The sequence below is a fragment of the Pseudochaenichthys georgianus genome, chromosome 24 (genome assembly GCF_902827115.2).
Source record: "Pseudochaenichthys georgianus chromosome 24, fPseGeo1.2, whole genome shotgun sequence".
Taxonomy (NCBI): Eukaryota; Metazoa; Chordata; class Actinopteri; order Perciformes; family Channichthyidae; genus Pseudochaenichthys; species Pseudochaenichthys georgianus.
Window position 1 is genome coordinate 17988409 of NC_047526.1, and position 26899 is coordinate 18015307.

At 40.1% G+C, this 26899-nt stretch overlaps 1 protein-coding gene across 1 annotated transcript; it reads left to right on the forward strand.

The window, feature by feature from the left end:
- Window positions 1–4574: 4574 nt before the first annotated feature.
- coq8aa (coenzyme Q8A, genome duplicate a) lies at window positions 4575–25110 on the forward strand. Its single transcript, XM_034075889.1, has 17 exons — window positions 4575–4960; window positions 8877–8976; window positions 10046–10119; window positions 10236–10480; window positions 10568–10736; window positions 10850–10916; window positions 14500–14571; window positions 15679–15804; window positions 17082–17167; window positions 17413–17553; window positions 18067–18148; window positions 18254–18347; window positions 18450–18591; window positions 18862–18969; window positions 19087–19152; window positions 23190–23276; window positions 23584–25110. The coding sequence occupies exons 2-17, from the start codon at window positions 8883–8885 to the stop codon at window positions 23872–23874; spliced, it is 1944 nt and encodes a 647-aa protein (XP_033931780.1). The 5' UTR covers window positions 4575–4960; window positions 8877–8882; the 3' UTR covers window positions 23875–25110.
- The last annotated feature ends 1789 nt before the right edge of the window (window positions 25111–26899 follow it).

Here is a 26899-nt window from a genome sequence, read left to right on the forward strand (position 1 = left end):
AATTAGATGAGATGATTAATACCTTGCTCATTATTGCAGCTTGTTAGCTTAGCTGTACTTTTACTGAAGAATGAAGAGTGCAAACAGGATAACAAAACTAGGTATTTTTATAAACATTTAACATATAACATGTTAATTTGTGAGCTTTAATGTTACTGTAGGTATTTTCTATAGGTTAGTGGTTTTTCCCTGTTGCAGTCTTTATGCTAAGCTAACTGGCTTCTAGCTGTTGATTAATTTAATACTGAGAGATTTGAGTGGTATTTCTTAACATAATAAAATATTTATTCAAGACAAACCATCTAAGCTCTAGGCTCCCCTATAAGCACTTAAAAGTATGCTTTGGAGGTTTTTTAGTAGCCATTAGACCTACATTGTTCTGGTTTTCTGGCTTGTGTATTTATTAGAATTGATCCCTTCAAAAAAATGTGTATCTGGTAAACAAAAAACTCTCTGGGATCTTTTCATATTGGCCTTTAGATGAACCAGTTAAAAAACAAATATCAAGATTTTGGGTAATACATTATTAAACTTGTAGTAAATGTGAGTTTTCTTTATACACGAGGAAGGACTCAACCTCTCGTCCTGACATGAGAAGCCCTCAGTGACCCCACGCTGCTGCTGCTTCTTTGCCACAATAATTGTTGTGTTTGCATGGGGGTAATTTGCCATTCAAATCACACCTATCCACAACAGCAGCAGCATCCGGAGCTGGTGAGGGAAGAAAAGGACATGATTCAGGAGCTGAGAGATTGTGAATAATTGTGTGTCTCTTCTCCCTTTTTTCATGGAGGGTGGCTGGGAAGGTTGAACCCTTTTGAACATGCAGCAGCTGCTACTCTACACATTTCATAAATGTTTTAACTTTTTCCTACTCTTTCTACTCTTTTGCACACTTTTTCTTTTATCTACGTGATTGTTTTATACATGCTAAACAAATAATGTGCACAGATATATTCACTTACAAAAATCAGTGAGTTCATTTAATCTGGGAACTAGTTATAACCTCCTTTACATATGCAATATAATATGTGCTGTGTGGAACAGCGGCACACACGCTGTTATTCTAATGACATTGCAGAAAGACAATCATCCATAAAAGTCAGAGTAAGGACCTAGGATCAGGACCCAAATGCAGTATGCATAATGACAGGAGTTAAAAAATAAATATATATACTTTGTGTAGTCTGTAAATGAGGTACCATTTCATCACTTGTTCATGTGAATGAGCTCCAGACTGAGCTGCGAGGCAGTGGGATTAAAGAATTGATATAGGACATAGATGTTGAAGGCTGGTACATTTTATAACTAGAGGTCCAACTTTTTTGATTATGCGCCTCTGATCCACTTCCTTAGGAATGAACAAGACTCCAATGCTTTATCCAGTTCTCTTATACATCCATGGTGGAGATCCTCAGATGAGGGGCAATACATTATAATGTGCTAGCATGTGAGATAAGAAAGGGAGCCAATCTGAATGGCATGTTGAGTCCTGTTTCCTTATCTAGACAGCCCCCAAATTCAGGTTGTGAATTGACAGGGACTCCAGATACCTTATGTGCACAAGCACAGAAAATGTATTTTTTTTACAATATCAAATTGCATTTGTGCGTTTTGTTTGTAGATTGTACTTGAGATTTTATGTTCTTTCTAATCGATATTTAATTGATCACAAAATAACATTGTTATTATGATTGTGGCTGTCACGTGCAACACATGGCAGTGACAGGGTGCTGTTCAGCAACAGCAGGTGGCAGCAGAGGCCCATTTCAAAGCCGAGGTACATGTATTTTTATGGTTTGCACTTTATGTGTTTGTGTGTAATGTGTCAATTACTGCATGTAACTGACCGAGTGTCCCTTGTAAAACTGGATTTCATGCTTAGGGATGCAGAACAAACCTGCACTTTGTTTTTCATTTGTGATTAACCAATGAGAAGCCGCTCCCCTCTCCTCCTGTCAACAGACGACGAGGACCAATAGGAGCAGAGGATGGGAAGGAGGGAGTCTGCGTATGTCTGCGTATACTGTACTTTCCCTACAATGTGAAATTAAGCCATATTATGATTGAAGGGCTTTGACATGGCTGATGATTGCATGGTGAAAAAGACAAACATAAAAACACATGTAATGCTTTAATAGTGTCCAAAACGTGTGCCAGTGTGTAATGAGCAACAGGGGGCAGGTATGAGTGAAGCTTTCTCATTTATCTAATTCCCCTCCTCGACTCCTATCCTTGTGTCTTAGAAGGTTTCTCAATTCTCTAATTTCCCCTCCTCGAATCCTCGGTCCTCCGGTAGTGACCCAGAAATGGATTTCAGCACGGCTTGTTGAAGGACATTTCATTTATCTAAATGCACATCGAGGATCGAGCCTCGAGGAGGCTCTCTGGAGGAGCTATAATCGAGGATACACTGATGGTTCCTCTGTGGAGGTATTTCCGGCAACAGTGATGTTTCAAAGAGTCGTGACACACGGCCGGACTTATCTCAGCCAATGACAGCTCTGCATGCATCCCCTGGATATTATGTTATTAACTGCTTTCATCGCGACGCAATGTTTACAGTGAACAGCTGTGAGGTCCATGCAGAAAGCAGAGCAGTGTGTATAATATATATCACTCAGTATAACAGGCCTACATTACTCTCTTTATTTGTATACTGTGTGTGTGTGTGTGTGTGTGTGTGTGTGTGTGTGTGTGTGTGTGTGTGTGTGTGTGTGTGTGTGTGTGTGTGTGTGTGTGTGTGTGTGTGTGTGTGTGTGTGTGTGTGTGTGTGTGTGTGTGTGTGTGTGTGTGTGTGTGTGTGTGTGTGTGTGTGTGTGTGTGTAAAAGGCACAATCACCACGAACACGGCTAAAGGGTCAAGTACAGTCACTACAACTAGCTAACGTTGTACTTGTAGCCTAGCAGAGTGGACAAGTTGCGGTTAGCTGCCAGTGAGGCACGTACCTGTCCATCTAAGTGACCACGCCCTAATTTATGCAAAAACGTTAAGACCTAATATAAATAAAAGGGAACTTGCGTTATAAAACAATTCACTCAACAATTAATAATCATTAAGGTGGAATCTAACTATATCCCGAATAATTTGTATTGCATCCAGGGGTAGAAACATGTTTATTTCTGCTGTAAAGTTGGGCATTTTAACATGGGGGTCTATGGAAATTCATCGGCCAATAGATGAACTGCAGTTTGTGGCACTTCCTTATTGGCCTCTCGGCTCTGCCCCAGAGTTTGCCGCTTGGGTGGGAGGGACTAGATGCAGGGAAACGCAATAGAGTCTGGCTGCAGACCGCAGCAAGGAGGCGGATCCTATAGGGGCGTTTCCTATAGGGGCGTTTCCTATAGTGAACGACGGGAGCCGGCTCTCGCCCACGAACGAGCCGTTTTTTGTTTTGTTTTTGCGGAGGGATCTAGATTGGCATGAAGGCACATTATGCAATGTGCAATGTGGACATTATCCCGCTTATTACACATGGCCACATTCTCAACAAAGTAACGACATGACTCCCAATAATAATTGAAATGCTTTTATGGATTTAGAAAAAGATTTTATTGATTTAAAAAATAGTTTTATGTATTGATTTAAATTGACATGCATCCGCTAAGAAAAGTAGTCCGTTGTTACTGTTTGAACTAACGTAACAACGGCAGGAACTGCTTCTATAGTGTTTTTGAGGAGCTTTTTGATTACAGATTTGAAAACATCGTTGCTTGCTTTAAAAGTAGCACAATTCATTATGTCAAACCTTGAAAGATATCCCTGCCCTAATGCCAAAAGTAACTGGCAACTGAATATGTGTCGCCGTAGCTATGATGTCTATGTCTGGACCGCTGCGTAAAAAGGAGGGTTTCTGACCCATTACTTCTCTTCTTACTTCTATAAGAATAAAACACGGAGGACGGAGATCTCTTTTTGTCCCCCTCTTCTCCCAGCTGCAGCCTAGCAGTTGATCTCAAAGCACGCTCCCCTCTCCTGCAGGGAGAAAAACTATATTTATATACTTTATATAGGTTGATACAGTAGCCCCTTTTTTTAAATAGTTTTTATAGGTGTTGCCATTTGTTTTGTGTAGCGTGGTTCTACAAGCAAGTCAATGCATTCATTGGGTGGTATCAGAGAGTTACACGGGTCTGTAAATGCAATGAAAACAATTGGCCACAGCAAATAATTTATATTAAACATGGAATTTTTACTTTTGAATACTTTAGTACAAAGGATGTCTTGAATAATGTAAGTGATATATGTGTACACATATAAATCATTAGTCAAAACAGGGCTACATTTGATTTAATTAAAAGGTATAATATGTGGTAAACTGAAGAGCCCTTTGGGAGCCGAAAGATCCGGCTCACCAAGAAGAGCCGGAATTCCCATCACTCGAACAATGACTTTATTTATAAAAGCAGCTGGAATCCCTTAAGTTGCTATTGGATAACAAAAGTTAGGAAACGCCCCTATAGGAAACGCCCCTATAGGATCCGCCTCCTTGCTGCGGTCTGCAGCCAGACCCATCTCGGGAAACGACGCAAATGAGGGACGCAAGGATTCCATTTAACCGAAGTGAGATGCAGTCGAGGAGGGGACATTTGAGAAATTAGAAACCTTCAGTGTGTTGCGTCAATGCACAGCTCTGTCACACTCCAAAGTTGGTAAATAAGGTTTGACCTCGTGGTGGAGATAGAGAGAGAGAGAGAGAGAGAGAGAGAGAGAGAGAGAGAGAGAGAGAGAGAGAGAGAAAAACTGGATTAAACTGTACCAACAGCAGCAGCAGCAGGAGGAGGAGGAGAAGTGTGAACCACACACAACCTGCAACTGTACACACTGTGCCTTGTGCAAAAGAAAGCCCCACGTAAACGTGCTGCTATATGCATTTACACCAAAGAAAGATTAGGTTAGGTTGACTCGCAGTTGTTGTTGACCTCGTCTGACAGAGACAAGCCGAGACGACAGCTGCTGGTGAGTAATTTAAATGCTAATACACATTAAAACGCATTAAATATGAAATATGCGCATTCATTTAGTATGTTATGAGAAGCTTTTCGACATACAATTATTTCCATAATTCCTCTGCAGCGTTCTGACGAACACATGCTCTCTGGCTGTTCTGTCACTTCTGTAAACTACCCACCCGCCAATGTAGCGATTATTTATTCATTTAATTTAACATTAAAGTATTTATAACACCTGCCTTCTCTTTTTGATAGTCTTTGTAGTCGTTTTTAAGCAGGTGTAACGCTAGTTTAAACTAGTGCCAGTTTACAGCGTGGCATGCGTTTGTATTGCTGTCTACGCCCACGAGAAAGTTTATAATCACATATTTTAAAAACAGCTTGCAAACCAACATTTGAAAGATTTATGTCGCACGAATATCATAAAGTGAAGCTTAAATTGTAGTACTTAACTGCGCTGAATGTTTATTAAAAAAGTTTACGTCTGAAAAGCTATACTGACTGAGCCAGCTAACTTTTTCCACTTGTGTAAATTATACTGCCTTGACTGTAGTCAAATGTTGCATCCATCTTTATGTTTAGATTGAATATTTACCTTAAAACATTGTTAATAGTTTCAAGTACTAATGACATATGCCTACCCTTTACATTGTGTGTTGTGTACACTGTGTATCTGCACTATGTTTACGCCTAAGTTCCTATACTCTACCTAGGAACAACAGCTAATGGGGTATAAAAAGGCTTTTGGCTAACTCGGACACATTCAAATAAACGCATTCCCTTTACAACCAGTAATAAATGTATGCATGTGTATATTTACACTGCATTTATGTATAGAGTATGTCAATCACTGTCTTTCATAAACGTGAATATCATAGATATATGTGGTGATAGGGTTTTCCTTTACATAGTTTGCCTAATATACAACACTGACAAGTTTTATTTTTTTCCTAACATGCCAAGATATGGGATCCTTATCAACACGTTATGTTTATATTATTTGATGTTCTGCCTGTGACGGAAATATTATTTTTGTGTTTATTTATGGTCACAGAAGACTCACAGTTAAAAGGTGTGATGTCATCTGATACTATTACATTTTCCATTATTGGAACTATACAAATAAAATATTCCTATTCACTGAAGGTCAATTGTTCCTCCTGCATCCTTACCTTAACACTTCTCTAAGTTTCAGTACAGGTTTAATCAGAAACTCTTTGAAATTGGTTGATTTAATAAAAAAAAAAATAGCCTTTCTGTAATACAGTCTTGCAGGAAACATGGGTTTCCTCACGTTTCCCCTGCTAGTGGTGATTCACCGCTGCTCAGTAAATGGGGAAATATTTCCTCCTTTTGGCTGAAGATCAGCACTGAAGGGCAGCAACTGGGGGCTTTTAGATATAGGCACACTCAGGCTGCGTTGCCTGGCAATTTTTATAACGGTGAGTCAACAGCTTGTGCAGGCACATCACTAAAGCCCAGACAACAACTGAGGCTTAAGTGTATGTGTGTGCGCACCATGTGTAATCACAAGCTGGCTTCTCTCAAATACCTTGTGGTGACCTCTCGCCCACTTGGCATCAAAAACTGCCCTTTTACTTCTCTTCTCCTCTTCTCAATCCAAGTGTCCTTTCGACTGTTTCTGATAGTTGAAAGTGACACAATGTACGGAAGACGAAGAAGAAAGCCATGTGTATGGTACTGAGGCAACACGCCCACATTAACAAATGGGAAGTTGCTCAATCTATTAAATTAAGCAATGAACAGTCTGTTTTCAGATTTTGCAAATTGAATTCATTCGACACTGATCACAGTTCTGAATCATCGAGACATGCATATTGATTGGAATGTGTTTTACATTTTAAGTATGCTGTTGTAGCCATGCCTCCAGCTCGGAATGAAATATTTCCCATGAGTTTTGCACCTCGGTGTGCAGCTTTGTGTTGGTTTTTACTCGGTACAAAATCATACATAAATTCCCAGCCAATCACAAAAGCATGCAGCCTCTTCCTCCAATACTGAGCTGATTCAGCATTGTGATAATTATTACAAAGATCCACCATTGAATTGATCGTTTAAACATGCCGATACCTGCAGCATCATCACACACTACTCTCAGTAATCTGTTTGTTTTGCAAAGCACTGACTGAATAGTATTTATTTGGGTCCAAAGTCAATCATTCCTCTTTTAGCTCATCCAACTATTGATTTGCTCAATGCACTTTTACAGTCTGTGCTTTTATGCGAACATAGTCACCCGATGATGATGTCGTTGTATACATCTGTGTGTCGTCTGAATAATTATGGTAAGATATTCTTGTTGACGGCACCGGTGAGAGCTTGGTAATGTTGAACAGAAGAGGCCTGAGAATGTCCTTACATGTTAAGACCTTTGGGAATAGGTCCAGTGTGCGCCTCTTATTGTGTGTAGGCTCCGTCACATGCTGAGTCAACCCGTAGTTATCCAGAATACAACACAGTTCTTTAGTGCTGCTGTCCTGGGGGTTGTTAACATGAATGCTAAAATCCCCACAGAAAGAGAGTTGTTTTTTTGCTAATTATCTCTGTATGGTAAATTAATGACACTTAAGAAAACACCTAGACACAAATCAGAAAATATTTAAATGTAGGTACAAATCAGTGTTTGTAATGTTTCTAAAATATGCATGGTCCCTTTTTTATCACAAAGTATGCTAACCCCGTATTTCAGTTCTGCGTCTAAAACCACAAAGCAGCCTAAAGCTGGACGAATGACCCACTTACTTAGTGTGTGTGTGTGTGTGTGTGTGTGTGTGTGTGTGTGTGTGTGTGTGTGTGTGTGTGTGTGTGTGTGTGTGTGTGTGTGTGTGTGTGTGTGTGTGTGTGTGTGTGTGTGTGTGTGTGTGTGTGTGTGTGTGTGTGTGTGTGTGTGTGTGTGTGTGTGTGTGTGTGTGTGTGTGTGTGTGTGTGTGTGTGTGTGTGTGTGTGTGTGTGTGTGTGTGTGTGTGTGTGTGTGTGTGTGTGTGTGTGTGTGTGTGTGTGTGTGTGCGCAACGGCGTTTTTCCATTGGCCTGTATCCCAGCTGAGATGTGTTGGCGCATGTGTCACACCCACCAAACAGCACTTGTAGTACACACACACACACACAGACACACGAGAATGATACAGATTGCAACAGGGAGGAATGCAGTCAGAGCTCTTTCGTTTAGATAAGCTTTGGATAGATGAGAGCAATCTAAATGAACTTTGACACTAGCATTATCCCATTACTGTTAGCTATTTATTAAAAGACACACCGGATTGATTCTTGGAAAGATATTTTTGAAATATGCCTTTTTAATAGAAAACAATCTCACATTCATTTCAGTTGCAGTGAAATTCAATCGGGAGAGGTATGCGTAACGGCAAACCTTGTAAGTGACCCGAACATGTGCACCCACAGTCACTCATGCACAGAAATAGCTGGATCAAGGACTCTAGAATCTTCTCCCCCTAGGCTCCGGTGACATTTACACATCCAGTCCTGTACCACAGGCAGATAACTGCACCGCACACAGGCGTGCACGGCATACTCTTTTCTTGTATGTGTGTGTAGGGTGCTCACGCAGGGATTGGAGGTCATAAGTATTTTTAGACAAAGTGTCAACGTCACCTCTAGATTTGAAAGCTGTGCATGTTTCTGTTTGGAAGCAGACCTTGTGTTAACGGCAGTTTTATGTCCCTTTCCTCTGCTTTCTAGTGTGTCTGTACGTCTTTGTCTGTGCTCCTCTCATTGTTACTGACATTGTTACACATTTAGATATCTGAACGAATCCCTGTCTTTATAGTCGGTGAACAGTATGTACCTCTTTGTGCTACCAGCATACTTTGTTTTTAAGGAGAAATAGAATAACTAACTATAATGTTTCTTTGTTTTTTCCTGTTTTTTCTGTCTGTGTCTGTAGTCCATCATGGCGGGTGATATGATATTAGTGATGCGCGGCTTGGCTAAATTGAGCCAGGCTGTTGTAGAGACTCAGAGCAGCACCCTGCGCAGTGGAGCAGGTAAGTTCAACACACCTGCTTATTTTCTAAATTGAACTTTGTCATGAAAATAAAAGGTCTGTCATTTAACTGTCTTGTTAGCAGCCATAGTGTTCTGCATTAAAACCCCTAAATAACATACTTGTTAGCTCACATTATGACAAGCTAGCTTGTGATAAGATGTACACATTGGTTGAAAAGTAATGTTAGCAAATATACTAATAGGCCTACATGTGTATACATATAAAAGACTGTAAAATAAAATGTTACGTATTCAGTTTTCGATAAAGAGTGATCTGAATCCATTAGGTTGTCTAACCTGCTAACTCCTATACAAGCAGTAGACTGTTAACTTAACAAGATATCCATTTGTTTTTTGCCCTTTGTTAGCGATTCACTCGTGGGGCTGACCGAGGAATAGACGCTTGTAGTTTGAGAGAAAAAATATAGAAATGTCCAGATGCGATTGAAAAGTAAGATAGTTTATAGGTAGGTCTAAAAACTGTTTGCTTCAGTCAGCCGCACCAGTCGGCTGCAGCACCTCTCGTTTTATGCTGCAGCATCTCGATCTGCAGAGTAACGCACTCAAATTAAATAATTTATAAATAATATACACCACAGAATCTCAGGTTATGTACTCTAAAAAGATAAGCTAATATGATCTAAGGAAATGGCTCCTACAGTAATGTAAACAAAAAGACTAAGAAGCGTAAAGAACTGATAAAACACTATTTTCTACATTGTAGCCTGTTTATACAAATAAATGCCCTTTTTATTTTTATTTTAATTACATTAAATTCGTTTTTGAAAAGGAGGTAGTAACTACCATTAAGTTAGCTAGCTTGCTAATTCCATTACAAAACACTAAATTGTGGCTAGCATTGGTTGAAAGTTAATGTAAGCAAAATGCTACCATTCTATTTTTCAGCTTAAAGACTAAATCATTTAGGAATAATGTTCTATTGTGCATTATACTGTTCCATATGAATGAAAGACTATACCATTTAAAGTCAAATTGAATTTTTTCTTAACAATTAATATGTAGTTTAATGGTAATCTCTTAACAGTATTTTTGATAATTGTGCCCCAGGTGTTGCTGCTGCTGTCCAGAGTGTCCAATCAGCTGCTGAGCAGAGCCTCTCAGCTGCTATGATGAAAATGCAGGTGTGTGTAGGTGTATGTGTAAATACTACTTTTTACAGTAAATAAGCTGCTGTATTTCAAAAGAAAAGAATACTATGAAATGTGTTTTCATGTTATGCCTTTGTGTTTCTGTCTAGGAGATGACTGGCCAGCAGCAGACCTCTTCAACGGAGTCAGAATTTGACTTTCCTCAGGATGACAGTGCATTCGCAGAGTTCAAGGACGAAGGTGTGGACTTTACAGTGGCTCACCAAGGAATGAGTGAAGACATCGCAGCAGCAGGAGCGAGCCATGTCAGCGGCAAACAGTCGTTGTTCGATGGATACAAAGATCCCAGCAAACAGTTTAGCGGACACACCAGATCTTACCACCAAGACATTAGGTACAAATATTCTCTTTCTCAATTACAATCTACAGTAAACATGTTTTTGGAGGATAAAGGTAATGATTTCTTCTTTGGGTGTGTCAGACATTTCTACAGCCACGGTCTAAACAGACATGTGTGGGGACAGCTATATCGCCAGCATCAGCTCAGGAGCTACCATCAGGACCCGTCCACAGTTGGAGGGCTGACGGCCGAAGACATCGAGAAAGCAAGACAGGGCAAGAAGGTGGAGATCAAATCACACAAACAGATGGTAATTATTGTTCCTCCGTTCCTAATCTTAAACACACATAGATATTAATTAACGTTAAAATGTACCTTTCCAATCACATTTTAATCAAATATTTACCGGTTTGTCTTCCTTAGTTGAGTGAGAGAGCCAGAGAGAGGAAAGTGCCAGTGTCTCGGCTCAGCAGACTGGCCAACTTTGGAGGTACAGTAAAACAACCACAACAACTCTTTGTTTGTCTAACTGTGTCTGAATGCAAGTCAGCAAGTACAACTTCCTGTCTTTTCTCCTACATTTAAATAACTCCACTCAGCAAGTCTGTAAAATAATGATTCTAGTTTTAAAGGTCCCCTATGATGCTGTTTTTCATCAATATATTATAGCTCTCAGTTATACAAAACATGTCTCTGAAGTGTTTGGCTCCAAACACCAAACAGATCATGCATTGTAGCATCCCATAAACCCCTCTGTTTCAGCCCTGTTTCAAAAGTGCTGATTCTCTGTCTGTTACTTTAGATGAAAATAAGGAGCCACTCCCCACGCCCCTCTGAGAGATATTTGGTTAAAAAGAACACAATGGTGCTCTAGGAGGGGATTCTGGTGATATGGGTGGGGGGGGGGTACCTTGGTTGGTGATTGGCTAATGGTTACACAAGCCAAAAAATCGTTATGACATCATAAAGTGGCCAACATCTGATCAGCTCATTTTCAGACAGGTTTTTATATAAATGGATCAGGACAAAAAGAGAGAGAATCTTTTTTCCTGAAACGTTCAGAATCTCTTTACACAGAGGGGACACATGTTGATGTATAACAGACATGAACAAGTGGATTTTGCATAATAGGTGACCTTTAAGAACTGAAGATAATTTATGTTACCCACCCTTAATTAATATCTGTGAAATGAAGTCACACCCCCTCTGGTTAGTTATCTGCAATATGTCATCCAGTTTGAGAAAAAGCCTATTTTTTGTTTGTGCTAGTAGCGTGACATAATATGGTTTGAAAGTATTGGAAACATCACCTTGTCATCTAGTCTCACTGAAACCTACTGCTCTCTCAATATGCCGGTGTCACTGGGTTCAGGGCGGTCGTGTTGTTGTGTCAGCACATGTCCTCCGCAAAGTCAATTGTCAAAACAACACCTCTCTGTGTACATACATAATAGGCACATATTTAAATACCAACAAACACAAAAGGAAATGGGAAAACGTAACAAACAGGAATGTAACTAACATGAGTATTTATCAAGATTCAGAGCCTGGACGCGCTCTTAAACAAAAACTTAAATTAGGTCAAGTCTATCTAGCCTTTACAAATGGCACATTGAGTTAAAACTCTCCTTGACAATCAGCTACAAACTCAGACAGAGGACAGCAGCAGTTACTCAAATCTGAGTCTGTGAGCGCTGCAGATTTCAAGTTAATCTTCTGTTTGACCACGTTGCCTGTTCTCTAATCCTTTAGCTGTGACATATTCAGACACAAGAAATTACTGTCAAGTCCAAATGAAAGTATACAAATGATAAAAGATTTAGATGTTTTACAACATGGTACCAAATGGAAATATAAAAATATAACAGTTGCTACTACCAGTTATTTTTGGTTCTATATATGTCACCCACGATTGAAAGATGTTGGTTGTGATAATGACATGTGGCCACATTAAGGCAGGTACAGAGTTAATGGTATCCTAATGTCATATCTAGACAGGATGTTATTTCAGCGATAAGCTTATTTAAAGGTGTCAGTGCTTGTAAATCAGAAGATTATTGCTTCATTTCAGACTTTTACAGGGGGCATAAAGTTGGTCAAAGAAGCTAAAACACAGGGTAAACTTGTGAACACAGAACAGATTCTCGCATGGACAGGACTGCCAACAGAAATGACAGGTAGCAGAATTTAGCCACAGCTCATACCAAACATATGGACCTTGTGTGGGAAACTTCTGAAGCAATGGAGAGTTAGGACTCAGAGAGACACGAGGAGAGCTGGAGCTTTGATGGCAAACACTGACGGTTTATTTGGAGTTTCGGTCGGAGAATTTACAAGACATGTCATACATAGGGCATGTCATGTCATGCCGTGGTCTGACCACACGGATGAGATGCCACAATCAATTCTGAAGAAACCGTCCTTTTAACTAGTTTGCTTGAGAGTAATCAACATTCTTCACTAGACGCTGGCGCTTATGGCCTCAAAGATTTCACACCTTGGGTTCATCAAGCCCAGAGGAGGAGTTGTTCCATATGTCCTCATAACAATAAACTATCTTTGACCGAAAGTTGCCTGGTCATAAACGGACAACAACAACAAATGGCTTAAGCAGCCCCCTCCTCAAGGTTGGTCATCTGGGTCAGAGGGCAAAAGGTAAACATCTATGGAAATGATTCCCTGACAGACCTTACATACTGTATGCTACAATGATGCAATTTGTCCATAGCTGTGTTGATGCAGCATGTGGACAGTGGTAACATTTAGAAGGTGTCGGAGAAAGTAAGGGGAGGAGGGGGAGGGAAGTGTCCTCTCTCTGCCCTTCACTCTCCTGTAACTTGTTGATGACGTTTTTCAACTGGTCGTGTTTCATTATCAGGTGCGTTGTGAGAAAATAAATGCACACTTCATGTGCAGCAAACTCATTTAAAGAATCCTAATGTTGCTGTGTTTCATGTCATCAGCGTTTATAGCTACATTGCTTGAAAAGGTCATCAATGTTATTTGAAACTACTTTGAAAAGTTTTGTATCTTTTTATCATCAAATTTAAAGGAACATAAATCATCTTGTAAAGCGTGTAAGAAGTGTGCAGCAGAGTACGATGATGCTGTAACAGGTGACACAGAAAGCTCCACACATTTCCTGGAAAATGTGAATCCCTCTTGTCAAACCTGTCTCCGAAAATTAAGGTGTCGGCACGTCTTTGACCGATTAAGAGACGCTCAGCTAAGACACTGAAGCAGGTTGTGTCCTGATATGTCCTTTGAGTGTTGGATCTCAGATTCATCGCTTCATAGGACCGCTGACTAACGGATTATGTAACGCTGAGTTATGTAAGGCAGAGACAAGGCAGGGAGGAACTCGCTCACTAACAGTACATGACTCGCTTCCTCTTTCACTTTATTTATGATTAGACATATTTCTCTTTTCCTCCTGTGATTATGATTGTTCTACAGAATCATAATACTATATGATACAAGTGTTTTCCCCGCATAAAGTGTAGTGTTTACCAAATAAACTATGATTTAGGCACTATTTTGTGCACCAGTCACTCCCAAAAATAAATAAAAAGGTTAATCCTGGATCAGATATTTTGAAGGCTTTTGGTCTGTGTTGTTGCAAACGGAGCTGATGTAATGCAATACAAATTTCAGACTTACAAAGTGATATTATCATCTGCTAAGATTACCCTCTGAGGATTAAGTATTTTGAGTGCTTAATTGTGAATATTACTAGATGAGGGATGATTTACAAGTGCTTTGTTATGTTAGCGGTGCAGCTGTTACTGTTCTCTCTTTGCACACTGCCAAGTTAATCAAGTGCTTATCTGACCATATTGTTTTGTTCCATTCTGTTCTCTTGATGGGAATAGCATCGTTTCAAGGCAACAGCTGTCATCATGTATTAAAGTCATGTATTTATAGACACTGAGACATAACTTAACAGGAATGACTGGTGCTTTTATATCTCTGTGTTGTGTTGTGATAGTGTGTCCTTATGATGCAAACACTTGTATTTTGTTTGTATATTCCATTTTTATTGTGTTTTTCTAATGTCTGTGTGTTTCCTCCAGGCCTAGCTGTAGGTCTGGGGATTGGAGCACTTGCAGAAGTTGCCAAGAAGGGCATGAGACAGAATACCGAAGGTAAGACAGACATTTTGTGTCTGAATTCTAAAATGTTCGGCTTATAAGCCATTCCTGTCTAGGATATTGAATCATGCACAATACCAGTTACACTGTTATGCTACTTCTTCCTGAATGCATTGTACTACAGATTTGTGCAGAAGAAATACTGAATTTAATAATTTGCAACATTTGAGAGTTGAGTTGTGCCTGTAAGGACAGGTATTTCTGGTTGTTTATTATGAGATTTTGCAACTGAGTTCCTGAACAGCACTAGTTGAAAAGCTATCCTCTTTTTTCAGTACCCCTCCCTGATGCATGTTCATACACGCAACACACATTTTTTTATGTCAACAGAGCATAATTACACCACCTCCCGCACCAACCTGCCATCAAGACACCCATTCACTGCTAATCTGAAACAGCATACCGCGGAAATCTGTGGCATTTGTGCGTCTGTGTGTGGCTGTTTTATATGTGTGTATTTATCTTTGGACAGACTCAAGCGCACTGACTTGCAACCTTCTAACACATATCCTCACAGACACACAATAAACACAGATGTTTGTTGTTCGTTTTGAATGTTTGAATGAATTGCTGTTAAGTACATTAAAACGATATTATGTAGTCTTTCCTGTAGTGTGTTTATATAGGTTTTGGGCATGTAAATGATCTGCAAAGGCTAATATCTAAAAATTAAACCCCCCCCCCCTGAAACACCTCCATTGGACTCCTTTGTCTCTGGAAGATGGTGAAATCATTACGTAATAAACTCGCACTTCTGTTGGCTAGCGCTCCAACACATTGAATGCTAAGGGACGGGACATCTCTAAGCGGTTGACCAATCACAACAGAGCCGGCCGGCTAACCAATCAGAGCAGACTGGGTTCTGATTTCAGACAGAGGGTGAAAAGAGGACCGGAAGTATGAGGAAAAACAAGCACTTATGAACATTTAAGCCTGTAAACATGTCACAGTAGAGGCACAAAATACAAATAATTACTGATTATAATGAAACCCGCAAATAAGCCTAATAGTGCCCCTTTAACTAATGATGTTGATTCATCCCAATAATAATAAAATGGTTGTGTATGTTACAGCATGCTCTCTTTTTTTGTGTTTCTTCAGGTGATAAGAAACGTGTCCTGGACTCCAGCCCCTTCCTGTCAGAGGCCAACGCTGAGCGCATCGTCAGAACCCTGTGTAAAGTCAGAGGAGCTGCGTTGAAAGTGGGACAGATGCTCAGTATTCAAGGTGTGCCATGTTTTCCATTACAGGTAGTTTGACTCGATAAAGATGTGGTGGACATTTGTTGAGCTGTTGATGGTTTTCCACGTGCCGTTCCACAGTTGTGACGTTCGCCTGTTGCTGCACTCAAACACACAGGAAGCAGCAGCTGAGAATAAGTTGTTGTATCATTAGATGCTTATGTGTTTTGCACACACTAGCCAGGCAAAGTTCAAGAGCGTACCACCAGAGGCAGTACATGTCTTGGCACAGATTAGGTTACAGCAGAAAACAGATCATCAATTTAGTTAGTCACTTGTTGCTGCTGCCTGACCTTGGCTTATGACCATTGGCTTTTACTTTTCAGAATATGTTTGTGTAAACCTAGACATAACACTGTAGTAAATGAAATCAGCCACCAAAACAGTAGCAGCTTAGAAAAGGACGTTTGCTAAGCAGGTTTACACAAAGTGGATTGACCTTGTTGTGTTCATGTGTGTTGTTATTTAGAGAACTGGCCTTGCTTTACTCTGACTCTACAGTGGTGACAAGTGTATTCTTAAATCTAAAATGGACTTAAAGGTCACAGTAGTCTTCTGCAGCTCAGCACACACAGAAATCGAACTGCTCCTACTACATAAAATAAGACATAGGGATAATTTTCTTATAACATTTAATAGAATTGCATTCAATTGAGACCACTAAAACCTGTGGCCATAGGTTGCATAATGACGTTTTTGGTGTTAAAATGCATAGACAGTCAGTATTGTAACTGTATTCCTTTTAGTACATTTATACACCCATATTTAAAGGGACAGCCCAGCCTCAAAACATAAATAGTAAACATATGTTTCCTTTTTCCTGTAGCACATGTTTTCTTGATTATTGTGCAGTGATTTGCTGATAGTTGGAGATATCACCTTCAGAGATGCCTTTAAAAAAAATACATTTATGAATCTCCATGTGAAATGTCACAAGTACAGTAACCTTGTCATGATTTGTGGGAAGAATCAATACTGATGAATTCTTCATATGTATTTTCCTGCGCTTTGAGCACCACAAGGCAAACATCTCTACGACTCACACCAGAACAATGTTGAACAAGTATTTTAGATTTTGGGTTGAGCTCGCCATTTAAGTCTGCAAACACACCTGGAGTAAAATTAAAGCCATTTGCTTTCACAGCTGTATTTTATGGCACGAAATGTGACTAATTCAGAATTATTGTAAAATATGCCAGACTTGCCTACTGACCTGCATGTCTGTCCTATTGAGACCAACCTATGTATGTTTCTGTATTTCAGATGATGCATTCATCAACCCCCAACTCGCCAAGATCTTTGACCGTGTCAGGCAGAGCGCTGACTTCATGCCAATCAAGCAAATGACGGTAAGAGTGTTTCTTTATTTTAACTGGCATTTATAACGGGATAATGGGATAATAGCTGAAGCTGATTTTTACATGAGAAATAAAATAAGTGTTACAATATTGGTTATACCTATTTTTAATATTAATGGTTTTTTCTCAAGCCTCGTGTAAATCTACTGGGGACAAACTTACATTGAAAAGGCCAAATGCTTTTAAAACATATGGAAATATAACAACAACTCCTTGCGATTTGTGTCTTTCTGTAGAAAGCACTAAACGGCGACCTTGGTCCTAACTGGCGAGACAAGCTGGAATCGTTTGAGGAGCGTCCATTCGCTGCGGCGTCGATCGGACAAGTTCACCTGGCCCGGATGAAGGACGGCAGGGAAGTGGCCATGAAAATACAGGTAGGCTGTGCACATGTGTGTGTGTACCCAGAACATTCTCATGTTGTTGAGATAAACACTGAAACTGGAGAGTGTTTCTCACACCGATCTCTGTGGTCTGCTTACAGACTTTGTTCGGATGTAGGTCAGAGAAGAAAAGTGTAAAAGTGTTTAGCTTCTTATTTTGTGCCTTCACAGTGTTTACAAGCTGTCTTAATCGTTTAAAATGTTTTCGGAACTTATGGAGGATTTGCCAATAAATTCAAACTAATGGCATTGTTATAATCTTAATACAAATGATAATTGCAATGCCTGTAAAATAAGTTATTAAGGTATTCTGTAAAGATAAATAAAATGACATCAAAGATGATGCCCCTGCTTCATTCTATGACATTTTATTATAAATTGTCCAAGACAAACAAACCAAGAATGCTTTTTCACAAACAATGCATTCTCTTGATGGATTCTATTGATAATATTGAAACCCAGAGTGAATTTTATGATCAAACACATTCTCTGTTTGTTTATCCCCAGTACCCCGGTGTGGCTCAGAGTATCAACAGTGACGTCAACAACCTGATGACGGTGCTGAATATTAGCAATGCCCTGCCTGAAGGTGAGCTCATTTTCATGCATGCAGACACCACTAGCTAACCTGCTAAGTCATACGCAAAAGACAAACACATGCACAATTGCACTCAACTTCCCTGTGTGTCTCTAGGTCTGTTTCCAGAGCACCTGATAGACGTGATGAGAAGAGAGCTAGCATTAGAGTGCGATTATATAAGAGAAGCCCAGTGTGCAAAGAAATTCAGGTGAGTCACATGTGTTTTTATTGTAATTCACATCATACAGTATATTGCCAGCCTTTTTCACCTGGATTTATTTATTTGTATATTCATCCTGTTCTGATCTAGGGAGTTTCTAAAGGACCAACCGTTCTTCTACGTACCAGAGGTGATAGATGAGCTGAGCAGCGCCCACGTCCTGACCACAGAGCTGGTCCCCGGGTTCCCCCTGGACCAGGCTGACGGCCTCACACAGGACCTGAAGAACGAGGTACACAGCTGCCAAAACCAGACAGATCGATGGATGTCTAGCTGGCTAATGTGTCTACTTATCTGGCGAGAAACGCATTAGTTAATGTGCTCAGAGGGGGTTTGTTTAATGTTAGTGGGGGACCAAATTAGTTTCTTCCTGATCAATAAACACATCGATGGATGTGTCTCCAGTGGCAGGAAAGGGAACAACCTGCTTCCCCTCTGTCCTTTCATTTTCCTCCCACAAGTCCCTGCTCTCCTCACCTCCTCACTTTTGTTTGTGCATTAGATCTGTGAGAACATCTTGAAGTTGTGCCTTAGAGAGCTGTTTGAGTTCAGGTACATGCAGACGGACCCCAACTGGTCCAACTTCTTCTATGATCCGCAGACACACAGGGTGAGTCTGCCAACTCAATACTACTCTCACTAGGAATACTTCTACTACAATGTGGAATAGTGATAATATGGTATTGAGACTAAGCCAAAATGTCATCATGGGATTATTTCCCTCTAGGTGGCACTGTTGGACTTTGGAGCCACAAGAGGATTTGACAAGAGTTTCACAGACCCCTACATAGAGGTAAGACCAGCCGGCATACTTTTTACTTTTCTTTATTAGGGCCCGAGCACGGAGCGCTAGGACCCGACGGCGTCCTAGCACGAAGTGCGAGGAACCTATTGTTATTGGTGGTATTATTATTATAGTGCTGGCGTTTCCTCTTTTTGAGGTCTTTAGGATGCTTCAAAAGTTGTATAATTTTGCACGGACGCCAGGACCGGTGAAAAATTCAATATTCTGGAATCAATGGGTTAAATATTCCAACCTGCTCACTAGCGCCACCTATCAAAATCCCATTTCGGAATAAATGTACAAAGTCGCACCGTAACTCCGAATGACCTGACATTTTGAACACATATCCGGGTGGACCTGCTCTTAAATTTAAATTAGCATAATGTTCAAAACAGTTAAATATTCACTTAAATTTAAATTTTCAGTTTTTCAACACCAAACTTCTTATACAGCATCGGTGGAGGGTCAGACACATTACCGTAGAAAATGAGCATGTTAGGACGATAAATATTGCCGCCGTCAATCAAAACATACTCGCAAAAAGGCAGGGCTTAGAAAGAAATGCTCATAACTCATCAACAATGTATCCAAACATCACAGATTTTGGTAAATAGGTTCAGTCTGTCTTGGGGAATAGGCACACCAAAGCATTTTCATTTTGGACTATAGGGGGCGCCAAAAACACCATCAATTTATAACTCAAGAGTGGATTGACTAATCCTTTTTTTTTTTCACATACTCTCGGGGTGACTACAAACTCAGATTTAAAGTGTCGCAACAAATTCAGAATGTGGGCATGGCGTATACATTTTTTTTAAATTGCGATAGCATAAAATGAGCTTCGGACGCAAAACTTGGGACACACGTCAGAGCCCACGACCTTTTCGAGAATGTAAAAAAACCCCCGTAATTTTTCAAAAAAACTGCTCACTAGCGCCCCCTATTGTGTGGTAGTCACATAGTTTCTCAGAACTTCATGAATTTTGGCACAGACATTCCTCATGGAATTGCGGACATATTTGTAAATACATTCCATTAGCCCGCCCCCCAGGAAGTCAGCCATTTTGAAAAATGTGTGTTTTTCATGCATTTTAAGCACATTCTTGCGAACTCCTCCTAGGGGAATGATCGGAAAAATTCCAATCCAGGACACGTTCAGCCCCTATCCAATATGATGCTAAATTGAGAAGAACATTTTTGCTCAATTGTGGAAGTCGTAAGCTAACATCGAATACACCATTTTTGGCGATTTACATGTCGCAAATTACTCCAAACTACTCGGATATAGTTATTCCGATATTCACGAAACGCTGTATACATATTGCTATTATGATTGCACACATATTTCAAATTGCCTTCCATTTGCCCCGCCCCCCAGAAAGTTGGCCATTTTGAAATATTTGCGTTTTTCAGCCATTTTAAGCACATTCTTGCGAACTCCTCCTAGGGGAATGATCGGAAAAATTCCAATGCAGGACAGGTTCAGCCCCTGGCCAATGTCATGAAGAATTGCAGATTACATTTTTGATAAATCAATCGTGGAGGTCGTAAGCTAACAGCTAATACACCATTTTTGACGATTTACATGTTGCAAATTACTCCAAACTACTCGGATATAGTTATTCCGATATTCACGAAACACTGTATACACATTGCTCTTATGATTGCGGACATATTTCAAATTGGCTTTTATTAGCCCCACCCCTGACAAAGTCGGCCATTTTCAAAAAATTTCATTTTTCATGCATTTTAAGCACATTCTTGCCAACTCCTCCTAGGGGAATGATCGGAAAAATTCCAATCCAAGACAAGTTCATCCCCTATCCAATATGATGCTAAATTGCGAAGAAATGTTTTGAGGGCTCAATCGTGGAGGTCGCAAGCTAACAGTGAATACACAATTTTTGACGATTTACATGTCGCAAATTACTCCAAACTACTCGCATATAGTTTTTCCGATATTCACGAAACGCTGTATGCACATTGCTATTATGATTGCGGACATATTTCAAATTTGCTTTTATTAGCCCCGCCCTCCAGAAAGTGGGCCATTTTACAAAATGTGCGTTTCTCATGCATTTTAAGGACATTTCTGCGAACTCCTCATAGGGGAATGATCGGAAAAATTCCAATCCAGGACAACTTCAGCGCATATCCAATGTCATGCTACATTGAGAAGGAATAATCCTTCGCTCAAACGGGGAGCTCGTAGGCTAACGGAGAATGTACCATTTTTGACAAATTATATGTCAGATAAGCTACTGAGACCTGCCTGTCTCCCTGGCACATCAACTCTCTCACACACACACACACACACACACACACACACACACACACACACACACACACACACACACACACACACACACACACACACACACACACACACACACACACACACACACACACACACACACACACACACACACACACACACACACACACACACTCACCTATACTGTTAGTCCAACAACGCCCTTTGCTGGCGGCATATTCATTACAACAGACACCTATACACTCCCTAACCCTACTGTCTATTTGTAGATATCTCCTAAAGCCTACAAATAAAGTGTGAAATGTAGGCCTGGTAAATATATTATTGAGCGATATATATTATACACACTGTTCTGCTTTATGCACTGACCTCAGCAGCTGTTCTCACTGTAAACATCGCCTCACAATGAAAGCAGTTGTATGATAGATAGCCTAACATCCAGAGGGGATGTGATTATTGAGTAAACAAACGGTACTCCCGTAAACGGCACTCCCGTCCTCCAGAACCTCCACTGGCTCCCCGTCCGTCAAAGAATCAACTTCAAAGTCCTCCTGATTACTCACAAAGCCCTCAACAATCAGCTCCCCCCCCCCCTACCTCACAGACCTGCTGCACAACCACAGCCCTTCCCGCTGCCTCCGCTCATCAGAAGCCAACCTCCTATCCATCCCCACCCGCATCAATCACCGGACCTGGGGGGACAGAGCCTTCTCCGTCACTGCCCCCTCCCTCTGGAACTCACTCCCACAACCCATCAGAGACTGCACTGACTTCACCACCTTCAAAAAACTTACAAAAACTCACCTCTTCAATCTGGCTTTTAATGTGTGATTGTTTTTGTATTATTTGACTTTAACTTTAACTATATATTTATTTGTTGTTCCTTTATTTTATTTTATCTTCACTATATCTGTAAAGCGTCTTTGAGCACCTGTAAAAGCGCTAACAAATTAAATCTATTATTATTAAAGGGCAGAAAGTCTGATGCACATTTGATCATCTTAAATAACTTATAATCACAACGGAAACAACACTGTTGGCTGAAATCGACTCCGGAGAATATATCAGTGTACCCTCGGTTATAGCTCCTCCAGAGAGACTCCTCTCTCCTCTAAATCAGTGCATCCTCGGTTACGGCTCCTCCAGACAGCCTCCTTGATAATCGATCCTCGACGACCCTTTAGAGAAATTTGTTTTCCTTCGAGACGGCGCGCCGACATCCGTTTCCGGGTTGCTGCCGGAGGACCTGGGAGTCTGGGACGCGAAAATTATAGAAATGAGAAACGGCTCATTTCCCAGGACTCACAAGCGTCTGGTTGACGCCGGGACGACCGGCTGCCCTCCATGACAGGCGCACGGACACGAGGGCCCGCTCATCACTGCGCGCACATCTGCGACCGCAGTTTTAATTTTTATTTCTAACTATTCATAGACAAAGTCATGTTCTTCATCAACATAAAGTTACTGTATACCACCAAAACTGTTTTTGTAAAAACTCATCATTGTGATTTAACTTGCAGTGAGTCCTAAAAGTTTTTGAAGTCTTACTTCCATTGGATTTATAGAGAAGACGAAGGCTATTCGTACGCTGCAAGCTTAAAATATTTGACAAATTGTGGCCAAAAATCGGATTCCAGTATGTAGTGATCACTTTTATGAAGTGACCGGCATGCACAAAAGAACAATAACACAGACGTCACACTGCAGTCTGAACATAGACAAAGACATTAAAGTGATATTAGTAACAGTCATTCCCTGTTTGTTATCATAGGTAATCCGTTCAGCTGCCGAGGGCGACAGAGAAGGAGTAGCGAAGAAATCTATTGAAATGAAATTCCTAACCGGGTATGAATCCAAGGTAAATATGCTTAACGGGTTGATTTCACGACACAGGTAAAAAATAACCCAAATATGTTTTTGTTTCTTCAGCAAAATTCCTTTTGCAAAAACTGACAATTTATTCTCATCAGTTAAGAATAATACTATAAAGAAAAATCTTTTATTTATAGAGCATTTTTCATCAAATAGATGCTTTAGAAAAAGTTGAAGGTGAAAATAAAAAAGCGAGAAATAAATGTAACATTTGTAACGTATATAGAATGACATTAATTAAAGTCATCTAAATTAATAGGTTTTTAACTCGTTTTTTCTCCCCCTGTATCCAGGCGATGATAAACGCCCATGTGGACGCGGTGATGATCCTCGGCGAGGCCTTTAACTCCACAGACACGTTTGAATTTGGAGCCCAGTCCACCACGGAGAGAATCCACAACCTGATCCCTGTGATGCTCAAACACCGGCTCACCCCTCCTCCAGAGGAGACGTACTCCCTGCACCGCAAGATGGGCGGCTCCTTCCTCATCTGCGCACGGCTGAACGCCAAACTGAACTGTAAGGACATGTTCCAAAATACGTATGCAAAGTACTGGGAAGGCCGCACACCCCCTGCTCGCTAAACCAAACACACGTGTGAGGTGATGTGATGGATCCCGGGGCCAAGGAGTCGAAGGTGAGGTTGTGGTGTTAAGACGCACAACTGCAGAGCGGAGGCCATGTTTCCTGCCATTAACTGGTCATCGAGCATCAACTTATTTTCCTCATTCAGGGCCACCCACTACAATGAGTTTCTGAAAGGCATTTCAACCTAATAACAGCCATAATGTCTTTTGTGAAACAGACTGAAAAGGGACATAAACAAAAAGCCTTGTATGTCCAGGTAAAAAATGAATGTATAAAGGTTTGAAATGAATCTCTCCTCAGATGATTTGTGCGTTTTGTTTTGTTTTGCATTGCTGTGTTTTGTTTAACTTTTCGAAAATTCACACCAACTGTTGAGTTTTGCCATAAATGAAATGTCATGGATGAAAAACTGAAAGATTGTACTAAGAAATTCAACTCTTTATGTAATTTATGGTCAGTATGAGGCACAGTGTAGGCGAGGACCAACGTATTTGGGAAGTTTTATTAGATGTCTTGATGGCACTTATATTGCTTGGTCTACATTTAGACGGCTATATAAAAGCAGCAGTCTTGATGAGAACAAAATGGATGATAACTTTTTCCAAGCATTTAAGTTCAGGTTGATTATTGGAATTTGTCGCCATTCACACATACTGTAAGAGGCTGACTTGAAACTAATATAAGTACATGTTCTGTATCAGTGTAGCCATCCAAATTCCAGTTGCTGTTTGTTGATAACCAACACAATGTTAGCATTATGGATCAGAATTTAGATTGTTATACATTATTCATTTTTATTACCAAAGCAGGATTTATCTCTGTTCAATTGTATGTCAAATGAAACCACATGGATCTATGTTTCTCACTGTAAGAAGTCTGAGCATGAAAACCTGTGTTTAGTCATGAATGGTAATATCCTGGATGAATACGCTCATCACGATATCATACAGTCTATCAGACATGCTAAGTAGGCTCACCTTTCTTCCACAAGACTTACATTTTCCCACTCCTTCTCAGGTGTGAAATCCTCCGTTCCTGGCCTGTGTACAACTGTCAAACTTCTCCCTGCTGTGCTGTTTGAATACAGTTATAATGTTGTAAAAAATGAAAAAAAAATGTGCCTGTAGTTCCCAGTGGAATGCTTTTAGCTTTATAATACATATCAAGACTTGTGATAAGATGGTTTATATTTCTAATCAAACTGAAATTGTGATAAAAATATTGTATGGATATTTGGCTCTGTGTTGTTTGTGTTTGTGACCTAAATACATTCAACCCATGTAATAGGACTGCAGCTCTTCAAAGAAATGTCAAATAGTCTGTCAGGGCAGTAAGTAAATCTAAATGTATATGAAGCCCAGATTTGCTCATGTGTACCGGTCCTCTACTGTAGGTTAAAGAGGTTGTAGTGTGTTTAGGGGAGATAAATACAGTAGGGAGCGGCAGTATGAGAGGTTGTCTTCCTTATTTAGCAATGTCTTGGCTAACAAAAGGGGAACTGGCACAGTGCCTGAGAAACATACATAAATAACCACAAAATATAAACATGCACGTCAATATCCAGGGACATTAATCATGCCAGTACTCATGCACAGGAAATACGGTGTTTTTGAGTTAGTGCATGTAGATGGAAACATAGAAACACATTTTCCTCCCCCCTTTTCCGCTCTCGAGACACCATCAATTATAATACTTGTTGAGTGTTCACACTGAATACAATAACTTCAAACTTGTCTTTCAGACACAGTCAGTCATGATTCACCTCAGTGTCCAGCACATGGCGCTGTTGTGTTTCCACACAGCGACTTAACAGGTCATGTTGTATAAAGCTCCATCCATTGCTAAGATACTGACAAGCCAATAAAAGACAAACAGCCAGAAGCAAGACGGATAAGTAAATGAAACTCAGCTGGCTTTAAGAGAGTCATTTCTGCTTTATTAGACAATATTCTGTAAGCAGCTGTGGTAGTGAGAATAGCAAAACAAAGCAACAGTGGTCATTAGATGCTCATCGACTCATATTAAACAAACCAGATCCACTTCAGGGTAAACTATACTTCGAGCTGAATAACCTAATCAAATAAACTGTTCTCATGATATGGCCTGCAAACCTCAACAACTACAGCATCAGTTAAGTATATTGTAACTGCAATTATTTATTATTCTTGTTATAAATAATTGTATTCTTATTATGCTAGAAAATGTATGCAATTTCAATTAATTCTAGTCAAATGCAATCGGCTGTTTTATGGAAACCACAATGGACGGCCATGATGGAAACACTAACAGTATATTTTCCATAAGGTCAGGACAGTTTAAAGTTGCAAATATTTTGGGATTAGAATACTGTGACTATAATGAGGCTGGGACTGCACTTTGGCTCCCGGGGGTGGGGGGGAGGTTATCTAACCAACATTGCTGTGTTATATCCTGATGACCTAAATTTGTTTTGACATTGCAACTTGCTGAGCTGAGATGGAAATAACTGAGTTGTGTTTACACTGAATAGAGGATGGTGGGAGTGTTAGGAGGGATCTTGTGCACCTACCATAGTTGTCTGGTGAGAAAGAACAAGCAGTGACAAATCCTTATTTGGCAAGAGAGGACAGTCAAGTCTGGGCACAATCCTTAGGCAAACACCCTCACAACAGTAACTTTAGCAGTTTGTGTGATTTGCATCTTTTTTATCCTCGTCTGTGCAGATTTTTCATTCGACACATTTATTTAATTGCTATGGAAACTGATTTTATACAGCTTTAATGGGGTAGCCTATCTATTCAAGAAATTAACTTCTGGTCCAAATCTGATCAAATTAAACAAGGCCAGTTGAGGTAGCCTATTGTATTAGATATGCCAATTTTACTTGAGAGAATTGTCACCAAATCCATTTTTTTCACAGTACTTTATAGCTTCATAATTTTGAATCATAATTTCCTTCATAACCAACCTTTTCACAAAACGTTACAATAAAATCACTTTTGACCTGCTGCCAAACAAATAGAGAGAATGAAAATGCAAAAA

Bases quoted from the DNA above. Each gene is read 5' to 3' on its own strand.
- coq8aa (XM_034075889.1), top strand. From the start codon at position 8,883: ATGGCGGGTGATATGATATTAGTGATGCGCGGCTTGGCTAAATTGAGC. The intron at 14,572-15,678 runs GTAAGACAGACA...GTGTTTCTTCAG, and splicing joins CATGAGACAGAATACCGAAG to GTGATAAGAAACGTGTCCTG. The intron at 18,970-19,086 runs GTGAGTCTGCCA...ATTTCCCTCTAG, and splicing joins ATGATCCGCAGACACACAGG to GTGGCACTGTTGGACTTTGG.